This window comes from Corvus cornix, chromosome 1A (genome assembly GCF_000738735.6).
Source record: "Corvus cornix cornix isolate S_Up_H32 chromosome 1A, ASM73873v5, whole genome shotgun sequence".
NCBI classification, from domain to species: Eukaryota; Metazoa; Chordata; class Aves; order Passeriformes; family Corvidae; genus Corvus; species Corvus cornix.
In genome coordinates, this window is record NC_047057.1 from 28,561,817 (window position 1) to 28,578,045 (window position 16,229).

General features: G+C 42.6%; 1 protein-coding gene across 5 annotated transcripts in view; it reads right to left on the reverse strand.

Moving 5' to 3' along the window:
- Window positions 1–16,196, reverse strand: part of GXYLT1 (glucoside xylosyltransferase 1) — a 40,343-nt gene extending 24,147 nt beyond the window's left edge. For 2 of the 5 annotated variants that reach the window (XM_039571333.1, XM_039571331.1), the window contains exon 1: window positions 7,382–7,614. In XM_039571333.1, coding sequence (XP_039427267.1) covers window positions 7,382–7,581 — 200 coding nt within the window. In that variant the 5' untranslated portion in view covers window positions 7,582–7,614. Of the gene's footprint in view, window positions 1–7,381; window positions 7,615–15,071; window positions 15,200–15,335 lie in introns of those variants that run through there. The other 3 variants (XM_010413590.4, XM_039571332.1, XM_010413591.4) reach the window with 3 other exon arrangements.
- Between the last annotated feature and the right edge of the window lie 33 nt (window positions 16,197–16,229).

Below are 16,229 nucleotides of genomic sequence, written 5' to 3' on the forward strand. Positions count from 1 at the left end.
AATTTCATGTTTAAAACAAAAGTGTTACTAGGATACATATGTATGCAATTTACCCAATGTTAGCTCAAGACATTCTCCTGTCAACAGAAAGTCCCTCTCAACTGACCACATGCTACCATATTCCCCAAAGTTTTTCATATAAAGGATTAAGAGACTGGATAATTGGACAACATTTTCTTCTTGTCATTCGCAATAAGATCATTTAAAATGCCACTCATGAAGGTATTTTTTTACTTGAAATAAAATTTGAGGAAAGCTTGGACTACAAACAATTGCTTTACAAAGCTAGGGAGATGCATCTTACCTGTTCACAAACAGGCACAGTCATTGTTACCTCAGAGAAGTTACTAGTCAGACAGGCGTAGTCACCTTCAGTACTAGGGAGGGATATTTTGCTCACATGAATTAATGTTATGTGATTCAAGGCCAGTCCCCACAAATGGAAAGCAGAAAATAATGTCAGGTGAAACAAACACAACAATCTAACCCAGGCACTCTGAACACCCTAACACAGCCCCAATTCACAAGGGCAGAGAGCCCATGAACCAGGCAGATGCTTCACCAGACTAGGTAACAGGAGAAACTTTCCAGGCCAGTTTACCTACTGCCTAGTGGAGTTACTGCCTGCAAGGGTGTAGGACTCATTGTGGGATCAAGGTGGACTGGGGGGGAACAAGAATGCAAAAAACAGACTAAAGATAAGAGGGTCCAGTCACATGTGAAGATTTCTAATTTCCTGGGTGACAGCAGTGGCTCCATTCCATGTGCACATACAGAGGTCAAAGTGCCCACAAACGAGAAGACGGCCACAGATCCTAGGGGCCCATAAGCCTGCAGGCTCAGGGACTGGAGAAACGTGTCACATGGCACGCAGGTGTGTGCATGTTGGTGCACCTAACCACCAGCAACTGGACTCGCCCCAAGTAGAGCAAGAGGCTTGGGAACCAGGCGTCAGATAGGCCGTAAGATTAGGCAAGACATGCAGAGAACACAGAGTCTGAGCTACTGAAAGAACCTCTCTCTTACATAGCCACAAGAGACTAGGGTCTGAGGGGTGGCAACTGGAAGCACCAGAAAGTCTGAGCTGGCCACCTGGGTTTTGAGGAGTGGCTAATGTTTAAGGCTATAGGTCAGGACCAGCTATCCGAAAAACTCCCTTTCATGAAGCAATCCTGTGGCCAGCTGCCACAAGGCTAAGGCCAGTAACTGGAAAGATCCAGCACATTCACCTGTACATGTGTGTGCACATCCAAGAGGGTGTGAGTACCAGAAACTGAACTGGGGCTGCAGGCTTCGAGGGTTCGCACACTCAGGTCAGCAACAGCAGAGACCAGAGGATCAGGAGCCCATTCCTGGATGGACCAAGTGTCTAAGGCCAGTTACTAGAGGGATCCACAATACTGATGTATTTTTCACTAAAACCTTTCACCCTGATCAGTCACAGAAGGGAACAGGATCAGGACACTTGTTTGTGGTTGTACAAGCACTGTTTCCTATGTGCTGATCTCTGTGGCCAGCCATGTGTGTATGCACTACGAGTCTATGCTCCCATTGGAATAAATGCTCAGCTTTGCTACTGGCTGGACCCAGGAACACAGAAATGCAGCAGCCTTGCCTCCACCACACTACTGGGTTGGACAACTCCTAACACCTACCACTGTCAAAAATATAAAAATGAGGAAATATGAAGTTTCAAAAATCACTGGTGTCTTAGGCAAGCATTCTCAAGCAACCAGCAACTTCTTAATTACATTTAAGCAACCAGCCACTTCTTAACTACATTTATCAGGTAATTTAGCTTCAAAAAGGGGAGTAGAAATTTTAGTATTGCAGACACAGAAAAAGTGTCTATATTGTGACCTGAAAAGCAAACTTTTCAGATGAAAGGACAATTTCAAATTAGTGTGCAAAATACACAGCAGTGCATAAGTTGCAGCCATGAAGACTGAGGCCCTGTGCTCAGGCAAGTCAAGTTTTAACCATAAGAAATCCCACAACAATCAGTGGTAACCTCCTTTTGTTAATGGAGATCACAGTTTTCAGGAATACTTCTCAATCCAAGTGGCATCTTTTGTACTACTGTAACTTCACAGCAAACTTAGTAGAATGTCTAAACGGTGAGGGTTTCAAGCCCTGATGACTACGTTCCTGTCATAATTCCTCTCATTAACAACCTAAGTTTTATCAACTACATGAATCAACCAATAGACAGATTCATGTCTCTCCTACAGCACAGCCCACAAGAGCAGCAAAACAGGAAGAATGAATTTCCTTCCTGCTCATAATCACACAGGAGTAAAAAATTGGGATGATAAGATGCTCTATTCAACTCCCAAATGCACTAAGAATTTCTAATTCTTCTCAATAGCTTTTTCTGAATATTTGCAGCAATATACAAATTCGTTATGACCTATTTTGTCATAGAGGCAATGGCTTTATTAGATAGGAGATAGTAGATGCAATGTTAGATGTCTGATACATAAACTTTTTAACTGGAAAAATCCTTATAACATTTCATTGCCTCACAACATTTCTATGCAAAATAACATTTGGTAGTCAACTGCTTCTCCAATTCAGCAGTTTTTAAATGAAGTTTCACCTTCAAATCATTCAACATTTCATCCTTTAAGTTTAACTCGTATTTTGAAATTCTTTGACAGGTTCTGCATCGATTTCTTAAAATAAGAATAGCTGAGAAGCAAACTGGTGAAACTGCTGGTTAAGCTCTGATACTGATGAAAACAGCTGTGTACAGGCCAAGGAAAGAACCAGTTAACTGTCACAACCACCCTCCTCGGCTAAACTTGTGGATATACTTTCTACCCTTTTCCATGCACTATAATCTCCCTTTGCCAGAACAGTGAGAGAACAAGAGACCGATACAACTGGATATCATTGTCACACATAGCGTAACGGTATGGCTGGCAGCACAAAAATGCTAAACTACAGTGTAAGGGAAAAATGTTCCATTTTAATAGGGTCAAATTCATTGACCTCATTAAATTCACAGAATTGACAACAGACTGATTCCTTCTGTATATCTCAAAATTGCCATTAGAATAGCACTTTTTTGGACCTGAATAGAAAGATGAACAATTATCTGCCTAACTGAAGTGGCAATATTGACAAAATTAACTGAAGATTCACTTCCGAAACAGTCTGCTAATTAGCTAATCTGAAAGCATGTGGAAAAAGACTGACTTGAAATGACACTCCACAGACAGCAGATTACAGCACTATTTAATGACGTGTAGTAAATATACATTTATGCGCTGTTTGGGGGTTTTTTTGGTTTATGTCTCATTTTTTTCTGAGTCACCTTCTCCACCCATAAATAATCCTAGCAAAGGAAAATAGGCTGACTATATGTACTACCTTTTGACTGATTTTGTATTTTCTGGAAGTAGAGATGCCAATGTTTTCATTTTTTCAAGTTCAGAACCATTGTTCATTTAGCTGTTATATACGGTAGTAACAACTATTCATTACTACTTCACTCACTGGAATGAATAATCAGTAGGACAATTTACCACCAGTGTTAATCTTTCTTCAGAGCTAAAACCCAACCTTCAGATTTACAGAATCACAGAATATGCTGAGTTGGGACTCACAAGGTTCATCAAGTCCAGCTCTTAGCACTGCACAAGACCATCCCCAAGAGTCATATCATGCACCTTAGGCTGTTGTCCAAACACTTCTTGAACTCCTGGTCCTGTGACCACTTCCCTGGGGAGCCTGTGCCAGTGCCCAACCACTCTCTAGGGGAAGAACCTTTTCTTAACATTCAATGTCAACCTCCCCTGACTCAGGCCATTCCCTCAGGTCCTGTCACTTGTCACCACAGAGCAGAGATCAGTGCCTGTCCCTCCTCTTTTTCTCACAAGGAAGTTGCAGACTGGAATGAGGTCTCCCCTCAGTCTTCTCTTTTCCAGGCTGAACAGGCCAAGTGACCTCAGCTGCTCCTCATACAGTTTCCCCTCAAGGCCCTTCACCATCTTTGCTGCCCTCCCTTAGACACACTCTAACAGTTTAGTATCTTTCTTACATTGTGGTGCCCAAAACTGCCCCCAGAACTCGAGGTGAGGCTGCCCCAGTGCAGAGCAGAGCGGAACAATCCCCTCCCTTGCCCGGCTGGTGATGCTGTGCCTGATGCACCCCAGGACACGGGTGGCCCTCCTGGCTGCCAGGGCACTGCTGATTCATATTCAACTTGCCACTGACTGACCAGGACCCCCAGGTCCCTTGGTGCTGTGACCACTTCCCTGGGGACCCTATTCCAGCACCCAAACACCCTTTCCAGCATCTCATTCCCCAGTCTGTACCTACATACAGGGCTGCCCTACCCCAGGTGCAGAATCTGGCACTTTCCCTTGTTGAACTTCATATGGTTGGTCATTGCCCAGCCCTCTCATTTGTCAGGGTCTCCGTGCAGGGCCTCCCTGCCTTAGAGGGAGTCAACAGCTCCTCCCAGTTTTGTACCATCTGCAAACTTGCTTAGTATCACTTCCAGTCCTGCGTCCAAGTAATTTATGAAGATGTTTAGCTATTAAATTCTTAAAGTGTTCTTCAGCTGTTTATATCAAGTCTCAAGATACAAGCCTTTAGTCTCCAGTTCTCTTGTTCCTCAGGCTAGAGTAGCCTTTGAAACAAACAACTCCTTACCAAACTGATTACCCAATAAGTTCCCCTGAATTATTATGTTTATTGGAGGCTCTTGCCTCAACTTGTAATTCTAGTTTCAATATGTTACTTCCTTTTAAATTATTTTCTTCTTAAACATGTCATCATCATTGCTAAATTCTTCTAGGTGTAGTATTCCAAAGACTTATTCAAGGTTTGCAGTTTTCATGTTTGCATGTTTCCAAAAACTAACAGCAAATTCAACATCTCCTGCCCCTCTCCCAGAGCATGGTCAAGCTTTCCCTGCCCTTGTGGCATATACCAAACTAGACTATTCAGGCAAAGAAAACACTTCGTGGTGAAAGAAAAAACAAGAACATTGCTGAGTACATGAGTGCCTTCAGATGATAGTTAGATTTGCTTTGCTGAAATGTATTTTAAAGCTATCACTGAAAACAGCTGAAGCAACCCATTTATGGAAAGTTACTATTAATGCATACAAAATGTTAAACTTCAAGGATTAGAAGGTGATCTAAATGCAATTTACTCTGTAAGGTTATGAACCCTTCAGGATATTACATGATCACAAGACAGTCAGAATTGGGCATAAAACAGACATGTGGCCATTGTGCTCAGTCTCCACTGAAGAAGCAGCTGATGTATAAAAACTGAAAAACACCAAGACCTTCAACAAGATGTGTGTATCACTTACAAAAGTCAATGTAACACAGTTTAATACTCAAGAATAATTGAAAAATGCATCTAAAGGAACATTCAGTGGAACATTTCTTGACTGCCACAGGACAGAGTTTTTCCTTAAACAAAAGCCTTTTAGGGACTTTTCTAAGAGTCTGACTCACAAATAAGTTTTGCACACACTGCTTGCACAAACAGCATGTTTCAATAACTTACAACAGGGAATGTTTATCCTGAGCCTTCAGCTTGACAGCAGTTTATAGGTAAAAAATTCCCACATAGGTGACAACAGACACTGTTTTTGCAAGGAGCTATGCCCCCACAAAACTGTATACAGTGGAATTATTTGTGGCACTTGAGACCTTTAGGAAAAAACTTTCTCAGTTAGTAAAACTTTTCTACTTCACAACACAGGGCAGATTTATATCTCATCTGATGTCATTGCAGCAAGAAGCTTCTTGCACCTTGCTGAGATTCTTCTCCATGTATTTAATTTAAAAACTAAACTTTTAGTACAACTACTAAAACAGTATAGCTTTTAAAATAAACTTGGATCTTCTTTTGCTTACCAGTAGTATGATACATGTTAAAGTCATTTCAGTGTTTAATAAAACAAATCATTTATTTAGATTATCATCTTCTACCCAACAAAAGTTTGCCTTACTTAAACTTCGTGTTTTCTTTAGTAAAGCAAATATCATACATATGATTTTCTTCATCCTATTTTTATTTAGAACTAGTAGATTTCAGCCACTCACAAGTTTTTAATCATGAACTAGAAGTGAGGAACAATCATCCTCACATTTTTTCACATTCTAATCTGTACTAACTTGAACTAAACCAAAAACATGGGGTAAAAAATTCTTTTAAGTAGTTACACCAGTCAAAAGCTGGATTTCACATTTCAGCTGACTCCACCCCTAGTAACTCAGAATGCTGTTTCATGGTGTTTTAAGATTATTAAATCAGAGCTTGTCATCCTGCCATCCTCCGTAAGTCCTTTGCACCAGCATCGACACTTTCATAATTACAGGATGAGGCAATACAGAGCGCTGAGCTGGCCAAAAACTAGGTAGTTTTCAAGCAGGTCACTACACCAACTCACTCGTGTGCTCAGAGGAGCACAAGCAGCGCAAGGACTGGGGGGCGCCAGAGCTTGTACAGCGCTGGGAAGCAGTGATCATCGCCAAACCAATAAACTCACTTTGCTTTAAACTCCTGTAGAATCTAAGCAGAGTTAGAGCTAGGCTGACCCAGAATGGTCTGGTCCTAATTTCTCCTCCATTTTCAGTAACACATCTCTTGTCACGCCTCTTTTCCTGGCGTTAGGCTTCCGGTAGCCACAGGTGAACAGGATTATGAAACTATAATCTAAAGGAAAACTAGGAATTTCCATTCCATAATCTCATTCATCACTTGGCCACATTAAAATTTCTGCTGACAGAAGGCAACAGAACTATGCAGGTCTGCAGAGTGTGAGATGCTCGGACATACGCCCCTTTAATTATAGAACTGAACTCACTAGTTTCTGTGAGAAGACTGGCTGTATTAAGGTACCCCATAATAAACAGTTGTGCTTCAATGAAGTTATATTTGATAATCATAAAGTTATTAGGTTTCAGACCTGAAGGAGCACCGTGAAATTTTCTCTGCTTGGAAGAAGGAAACGCACCCTCCTCGCTTCACCCGTCCTATCCCACCAAGCAGCAACCAGGGACGGGCTTAGAGCCGCGGGGACGCGCACGGGGGCGGCCTCGGTCGCCGGCAACGCCACTCCTGAAAGTTTTCCTTGTTTGTTTAAGGCTTCCCCAGCCGCCGTTTCCCGGGACTCGGCCCGCGGGACGCCGGGAGGGAGCGCACAGACATCACCACCCGCTGCCCCCGAAAGCGCCTTCCAGGCCTCGGCGCCGCCGCCCGGCCGGCACCGCGCAGCCGGGGGCGCCCGCGGCCCCCGCGCCCCGCTCCGCCCGCGGCCGGGACGGAGACTGGCGCGCTCCCGCCCCTCCCCGCAGGAATGCGGCGGGAACCGCCGCCCGCGCCCGGCCCCGGCCCCCGCGCCGCGTACCTGCCGGTCCCCGCCTCGCCTCGGCCCGCGCTCCCTGCCGGCCGCCGGGCGCCGGGCGCGGCGGGATCTCGGGCCTGCCTCTCCCGGCCGCCGCCGCCGGGCCCCTGCTCCAGGGAGAGGGCCAGCTGGCTGAGGCCGTAGAGCAGCGAGCAGACGCCGCAGCCCAGGCACAGCAGCGCCACCCGCGCGAACCGCCGCATCCTCCCGCCCGGCGCCGGCACAGCCGGGCGGGCCCGCGGCTCCAGCGGCAGCGGGAGCACGACGGGCGCGGCAGCGGCGCGATGCCCAGCGCGATCCCGGCGTGCGAGGGGCGGGGCGGGGCGGGCAGGGGCGGGACCGGGGCCGGGGCCGGGCCGCAGGGCGGGGCCGCACTGGCGCCCACTGTTTATTTGCCCCAAAAGTGAAAAAAGCCGCACGCCCCCTTTTCCCGATGCATCCCTCCATCGCGGCCCTGTGCTCAGCGTGGTCTCGTCCCCGAGCCTCCCGAACATGGGTCCCTGGGAGAAGTCGAGAGACGAAATGTCCCGGTCCGCTCCACGCTGGTGCGGAGCCTCACCTTGAATCCTGTGTGCATTCTTGGGAACCTCAATATAAGAAGAATATAAAGCTGTTACAGAGTGCGTGTCTTCATTAAGGGCAAAAGTGGGGCTAAAGCCTCAAAATGACACTCCTTCCACACTTTCAATGTTTCTGTTGCACTAACTTCGATTTTCCTGTGTAAATCTTCACAGCTGCCTCTGCACAAGGATGCTCTATACGTATAAATATCTAAAAGGAGGGTGCCAAGAGGATGGAGACAAACTCTTCTCGGTGGTGCCAAGCAATAAGAGGCAACAGAAGAAGCTAGTACACAGGAAGTTCCACCTGAATATAAGGAAAAACTTTTTTACTGTGCAGGTGACTGAGCACTGGAACAGATTTCCCAGAGAGGTTGTGGAGTCTCTGTCACTGGAGATATTCCAGAACCATATGGACACAATTCTGTGCAGTGTGTTCTAGGACAACCCTGCTTGAGCAGGGAGGTTTGGACCAGATGACCCACTGTGGTCCCTTTCAACCCTTACCCATTTTTTGATTTTCCCACTCATGCCCTAGGCACCTGAAATTACACAGGTGTTCATTCTTTCTCCTTGTGCTGACACAATCTGAGCATGCAAATCACTTTGGACTCCAGCCCCCTTCCCTCCTCTGGCCTTGGCACACAGGTGACTGCACAGTACCCTGGCTCGAGGAGCAGGTGGGTGCTGCTGGGCCAGGCAAGTTTGGAGAACTGAGCCTGAAGGATTTGTCTGCGGTCACTAGCAAAGATAGGGCTATTTTAGCTCACCATGTCATGCTTCTGGACAACAAAATGTAGGCCTGGGAAGTGGCAGAAGAAATAACAGCTGTAGATCTCTCTAGATGGGGGGAATATTGGTTGGGTTTCAGTTGAATCCAATACAGTAGTGCATCCCCTCTCTCTAGCCCAGACCACTGAGCAACAGCCTAACAGCTTAACTAACCTATACTGTTGCCAAGGTAAGTATTTTAAAGTCATCATTCAGTGCTGCTCCCTCAGCTTCTGATGCTGATTTTTTTAAAAAAACAAACCAAGTTTGGAATAATTCTGCTTACTTCTTTGTCCTTACAGTGCATTCGGCTCACATTTTCTCTATGGACTGGAAACATCCTTTTTTAAAATAAGTGATAATAACCCCACTCAGGACCCTGCATTTCAAGAAAAATGCCAATATGATTTACAATAAAGCATAAAAAAATAGCTGTTACAGCTTTTGCAGCCTAAGGATGTATGTTATACATGAATGCCCATAAAATCTGAGCCATAGCTTACTGCTATTCTTGGCTGTGCTTAAAAGAAGGGGGAAAGCAGGATGCCAGCTGGCAACTCTGGTAGTTGGAAGAGAAATAACGCCAAAATTGTTCATCACCTCTTCCTCAAAATAAAAGAAGAAATGAGGAGAAAAGGTGGCCCTCAGAAAATATGGGATACTCAACTCTGTTTGCAGTGGAGATACTGGGATGATTACTAAGAGGTACAAACAGGGAAATTGGGGCTGAGGGGAAAAAAAAAAAGTAGATTTCAAGAGAAGTAAGGAACTAGGGAGGATGATGAGAAATCAGGCCAAATATGGCAGGGTGATGATGGGAGAGTCATAGATTAAATGGTAGAGGATTTGTAAAAAGAACTTGGAAAGATATCACTGGCTTGCATTGCAGAAAGAACTAGCTCTGAAAGCACCACTCAAAGTCTTAGCTGGGCTTTCTGCCCCCGTGTTCTTTGTTCCTCAGTGCTTTCTGCCACACCCTGCCATTCAGCTTCCCTGATTTTGTGTTTCTGCTCAAAATCGGGTCCACTGCTCTCATCGCATACCTACCTGCTGACCTGTGCCATGAATTCCTGCACTCTCCCACTTCACAGCCCCTTACACACACTGTCAAGTCCATATAGCAGGGAATGAGTAACACAGCAATATGAGAGTCAGAGTAGAGAGATACAATGGAGTATTTACTGACAGCAAGCTTAAAAGCAGAGACCACTCAATCCCTGCTGAGGTGGGACACTTGTCTTTTATATGGAAGAGTGTTCCAGCCAGGGAAAATGAGGTCCGAAGTGTGTTATAGTGGCACCAAGAATGAATGTGGCAGATGGCCAGTAATAAAGGTCTCCTCCTTCAGAAGAAGAAACTATATTCTTAGAGGAGAAAAGAATAAATAAGGAGTGCTAAAGAGAGGTGACATAGGGAGATTTTTTTATTATTATTATCGATCATGTCATTACCCAAATACGAATTTTAAGGATTCTCTTCATTCAGTGCTGTTCAATAATATGTGAATAATTAATGAATGAGAATGTATCTGCAGTGCTCTAAGAATATAACTAAGGCAAGGGCAGAAAGAAAGCATCTTTGTTAAGCTCTCTGATGCTATTGGGGGCCAAAGCAGCTAAACTTACACAAGGCTTTTTTTCACACTGCAAAATCTGTCCATTTAATCTATCAATTGGTCTGATAAAAGATAAAATGCTTCTTACTACAAACTTGGCCTTGTGAGCAAGAAAGATAAGCAAAAGTTACTGAAATGCCACACCCGAATTGTATCACTGAGAAAAAAAAACATTATCAGACAGTATCTAATTACCCAGTTCAGTTTATAAAGTCTTTAAAGATTAATAATTATGTATCTTTATTACTAACCATGAATAGTTAATGAAAAATATGTAACATTTTAGGCTACAAGGTCTGCCAGTCTTTAATTAACTCAAAACATGAAGAGTTACAATTAGACACAAGATTCTCTCCTTTTATTAATGAGTCTAAATCTTTAAATCCTTTTCTTGACTAGAATTTAGTTATTTAGCCACGGTAACTTTTGTATCTTTAGGATTCAATTCTATTTACTATGTCCAGAAAATAGCCCAAATCCAGAAAAAAGCTATCTTCATAAACTATGGGTGTTAAATAAGTAGTTAAGACAATCAATTTTTTTGAAAGAATCAGCATCTGATACTTCTGCAAGTGTGTTCAAGGGTCATAAGAGCAGTCACTGTGAGCCAGAACAGGAAACCAACATTCTAGCAATTCATTAGATCATGAGATAAATCAGATCAACTTAAATAAAAAAAAAAAATAGTCCTAATCAGATGCATTTGTATCATTCCCCCTGGTTTTGTTCTTTCACAAAATTAAACCATTAAGTTGGTAAAGCAATAAGATTTTGTGCTGATAGATTTGTGTCAATGCTGCCCTGTATGTAGACCAGTAAAGGGTTTTTCAAAGGCAAAGACACTTCCTTGATGTTCACATGCCCCTTCATACAAGCTGCAGTGTCAGCACTTGGCTATGATAGATTGCAAGGTTGGGGAAGCAGGAAGAAACAGCTTTGCTGCCATGTGTTGTACATATGGTATCATCAGACTTCTTGGGGTAATGATACTTTTCTCTTGCTGCCAGATACCACTTTTTTCCCTTCCTGTTATCTTTTAAGAAAAATACTTAGTTTGGTACAACTACTTTCCACTCTTATTGAACCTAACCCTTCAAATTTCCTCACGTATAAAAGTATTAACAAAAATTCTCAAAATCAACTTTTATTGATGACCACAATATTATTACCTTCCCCCATTCCTTTCCTATTTAGCTCTCATTGTTTAGCATTGTTGTGTGTTCAACCTACTTCAAGCAAGAGCCTAAAATATTTTACAATTATTGTTGATAACCATGATAACACCCCAGGGCAATAGAAATAGAAAAAACATCTAGGACAATACTGCACAAAATTAAGTAAACTGCATTGTAAGCAGTTCAGGAAGTGGTGTGATACTTTGCAAATTTCCTAGTTTCTTCTAATTTGAATAAATTATTTCTTCATCAATAGTATATTTCAAAATTTATTTAATAGATGCTTTGTGAACAGTTGCAAGTTAATAAACATTAGTCAAAATATTTGTATCATTCCTCTTAAGAAAATTCAACTTTCATGCCCTAAGTAAATAAATAAGCATCTATATATGTAGACTTGCACAGTATTTAGTAGTTTACTATATTAAAAAAGCAGAATGAATACTCTCTAGGAGCACAAAGAGAATTTTCTTTTAATCTTTTTTTCAATTTTTGTGTGTCAAGTCCTTTCTTTTCTGTAAAGATTTCTACATATAAAGCTCCAGAATATCAGTCCAGAAGGGATTATAAATGTTGGGCTTTTGTTTCTTTGCATAATCTAAAATTTTCCAAAGACTACCTGGCATGGGTATAATAAAGAGGTGACAGGTGACAGCCAACATGGCTTTACTAAGGGCAAATCATGCCTGACAAATTCAGTGACCTTCTGCAGTGGGCTCAGAGTGTTGGTGGATGAGGGAAGTGCACAGATGTCACATACCTGCACTTGTGCAAAACATTTGAAGCTGTCCTACGTGACGTCTTTGTCTCTAACTCAGTGGCTGATGAGAAGCTCAACATGACCTGGCAATGTGTGCTCACAGCCCAGAAAGCCAAACATGTCCTGGGCTGCATGAAGGCAGCGTGGGCAGCAGGACGAGGGACGGGATTCTGCCCCTCTACTCCACTCTCACTAGACCCCACCTGTAGTACTACATCCAGCTCTGGGGTCCCCAACATAAGAAGGACATGGACCTGTTGAGAGAGTCCAGAGGAGGGCCATGAAGATGACCAGAGGGCTAGAGGACCTCTCCTATGAAAAAAGGCTGAGAGAGCTGGGGTTGCTCAGCCTGGAGAAGAGAAGGCTCTGGGGAGACCTTACTGCAGCCTCCCAGTACCTGAAGGGGCCAACAAGAGAGCTGGAGAGGGACTTCTTACAAGGGCATGTAATTGGTAAGACAAGGGGGAATGGCCTTAATCTGAAAGAAGGTAGGTTTAGGTCAGATACAAGAAAGAAAAAACTCACTATGAAGATGGGGAACACCAGAACAAGCTACCCAGAGAAGCTGTGGACGCCCCATCCCTAGAAATGTTCGAAGCCAGGTTGGATGGGGCTTTGAGCAACCTGGTTTAGTGGAAGGTGTCCCTGCCCATGGCAGGGGGGTTGGAATTAGATGACCTTTAAGGTCCTTTCCAACCCAAACCATTCTGTGATTCTATGATTTGTGTTTAAGTACTTCGGTGAAGAGTCAAAGCAAACTTACTTACTTACACAAATACATACCATATACAAAAAAATATAGAAATAAGGCAAGCAGGGCTGGGTTTTGCTTGGTTTTTTGTTTACATATAACTACACAAGTTTAAAAATCCTTATTGTGTCCTGCTGTTGTTTGCTACAGCATCAAGTGTTTTGAGTGGCAACACCCAGATCAGGGTTTTTTAATTTCTACAATATATTTTTTCCTCTAATAGGAAAAATATTTACTAGTAGTAAACATGTGCAATAGTAACTTTGCACTATGCCTTGAAAGTTCAATTTTTAAGATGAAATATATCAAATAATCTGAAAGTAGTTACCCAAGGTAACTACTTTTTACCTTTTCCATTTCACAGCAACAGTGCAGATTCCACACAGTGAATTTATACTATTTGTACTAAGTATTTTATTCTTTTCACTTTTTGAAGATCCTTAAAATGAATGCATTTGCTCAGGAAATCTTCAGACCATAAACAGAAAACCACTGCTTTTATTTGAGGGTTTCTTTTTTCACGTTTGATGTAAAAATTTTATGCCTTTTATGTATTTATTTTTTCCTATCAGAAAAAGGCTGCATGTCTTGGAAAGCAAAACTGCATCTAGCAAACAGCTAAAATGGAAAAAAAAAATTAAATTACAACTGCCAGCTGTCCTTATAAGTGGAAATACAGGTCTAGGAGAGTTGTCAGGTCCTTAAGAGCCATTCAGCAGTGCAAGCCAGATGATACACTGGAGCCAGTAGCTCCTATTTCGAATGGAAGTGACAACAGATGGTCATTCAGTAAGGAGGTGTTTTGGAAAGTGGTCTGTCAGTCAAACCAGGTAAAGTGTTGACTGACTTTGCCAATTTATTTACCTTTTTCTTTTGTTCATCTGTACCCTGGTTTTATTCCCCCTTCAAGTAGAATTTAACATGTCAACCAATGTAGAGACAATGTCAGAGATAGAGAAATCCTACTGTTTGTCTCTCTTTTTCTCTAAGGGTTGCTTAATTTCTATAAATACAAACTGAAAACCATGACTACATCAAAACAGTCAAATGTGGTAGTTGTTTAAAGCATTTAGTACTTGAATAATCAGATAAGACACTAATATTGCCCTCTTTTGCTGACCGCTTCTTTTAACACTGAATAGAACAGCCACATCACAGACAAGTGCCTAAGGCACCCAGCACCCTCACACTTGGTGACAGCCTTGGTCATGCCTGAAGCTCACAGAAGCACCTACTGTGAGCAGTCAGCCTGCCCTGCGCTGCCCAGTGCATGCCCTGGAGAGTGCAGACATTACACTGCCTTAGCTGTGGTGTCAATTGGATTGTTCTCAGACCATCCCGCTGCACAAGCGGCAGCAGAGCCAGCGAGTAGTTGGGATATCGTGCAGTGCTGAACTTTGAGCCGGAAACACCCAGAATAATTTGAAGTTCTGCTAGCTCAGGATTGTACTTACGCATAACTCAGCCTTCCTTTGCCTATCTTTAACCTGTAACTTTACTAATTTAGTTTTTACTCTTTTTTTTTTTCCAGGACAAGAAAGGGTAAAAAAAAATTGGACACTGTCCTAAACTATCTCCAGGCACCAGGCCCATATCTGCAGGGGAATGCTGTGATCTCCCATGGCTGCCAAAACATTTGTGTGGAATTTAAGAAATTTGTTTTGATCTTCAGACCCATAATTGTGTAGCAGTCTTACTGAACAGTCAATAGTGGAAAGAAATTAATAAAAGGGTGATAGGAGAGCTTTACAACTTGCTCTCCTCTTTTGAATCCCTTCTGTTCTTGCAAAATAGATGAGTAAGTAAGACTAAGTTAGACTCCTTTAATTAGTGACAATAGCCCTATTCTGGTATCTGATGCCAATTTAGTCAGTATTTCTGCTAGTATCCAATTTGGTAGTTACATCAACAGTTTCCCAACACTTGCTGCCTGCACTTGGGGATCTGTGCCCAACAATGACAGCGTGGCATTTAAAGCATTCTGTACCCAAGGAGGCATCAGTCTTCCATGCTGCCTCCTTGGAGTGGAGGTCCCATACTCATGGCCGACACTTCAGTTACCTGCTACACAAATGGGAAACTCCGACAGTCTTTACAAGAGAATCAGCTTCTTTCAAGAACGCCTTGCAGGACCCCTGCCTCATGCTGCAAAGCAACACAAACAACAAACAATTCAGACAACTGAACATGGGAACTGTAGAATTGAAGACAAATTGAGAGAACCCACATAGACCACTGTTTTATAACCTGCTTCAGTAGCAAAGAACAGTTTTTATATACAATGACATGAAGCCTTAGACAAAGCCCCCTTCTCAAGTTTCTTACCTCCTTTGTTACTTTAATTTGCAAGCACAGATGCTTTCATAGTTTCTTGCTTCAGAAGCAGTACTCCCAGGAATATCTCAACTTCCATCATAACCAAAAGCAGTAATGAATCATCTCTGCAGTAAATTAGCAGAGTCCTCTTGGCACTTTGCGATCAAATTCCCACTGTCTGCTGTTTATCTCCAAATTGCCCACTTGTATTTCTTGCACTTTCTCCTAGACAGTACAAATACATTCAGAGAGAGGTTCTGAACAATTTAATAATTTTATTTACCATTTTATCATAAGACACCCTAAGCATCACCACTGCCAATCAAGATTGTAGTGCACTTACATTTGTTTTCACCAAAAATACTTTCTTGTCAGATTGCTCACAGGCAAGAAGTATTTATTTATTCCTGGGAAAGGCATTTCAATGTGTGTCACTATTCTAGGCATCAAAACCATCTATTTATGCTCCTCTGAAACCAACAATATGTCATCGATGTGAAATAACTATAGGGGCATAAATTTTTAAACAATTTCATTATCATTAACTGTGTAGCATTTATCATAGAAAAACAATAGTCTTTGCACTGTGATTCCTACTGTTTCTTTCTTTCCAGATACTTCCCCCCAGCTTTCCTGCCAAGCTTTCAGAATTTTAAATTGTTCAATATAGTCTTTGAACTGAGGTCAGGAAGAGGTCAGTTGGAGGCAGTATCCCAATGGGTTACTATACACTAGGCTAAATGCAAAGTATTGCCATCTTTAATATTTAAAGGAGTGCTTAACTGGAATTGAACATAGTTTATCAGACAGAAAATTTGTAGCATCTCATGATGCAAGTTGTACTTTCTGACTGCTACACAGAGACCTTTTAAATAGATCAATATACTATGGTTTTCCTAGAGT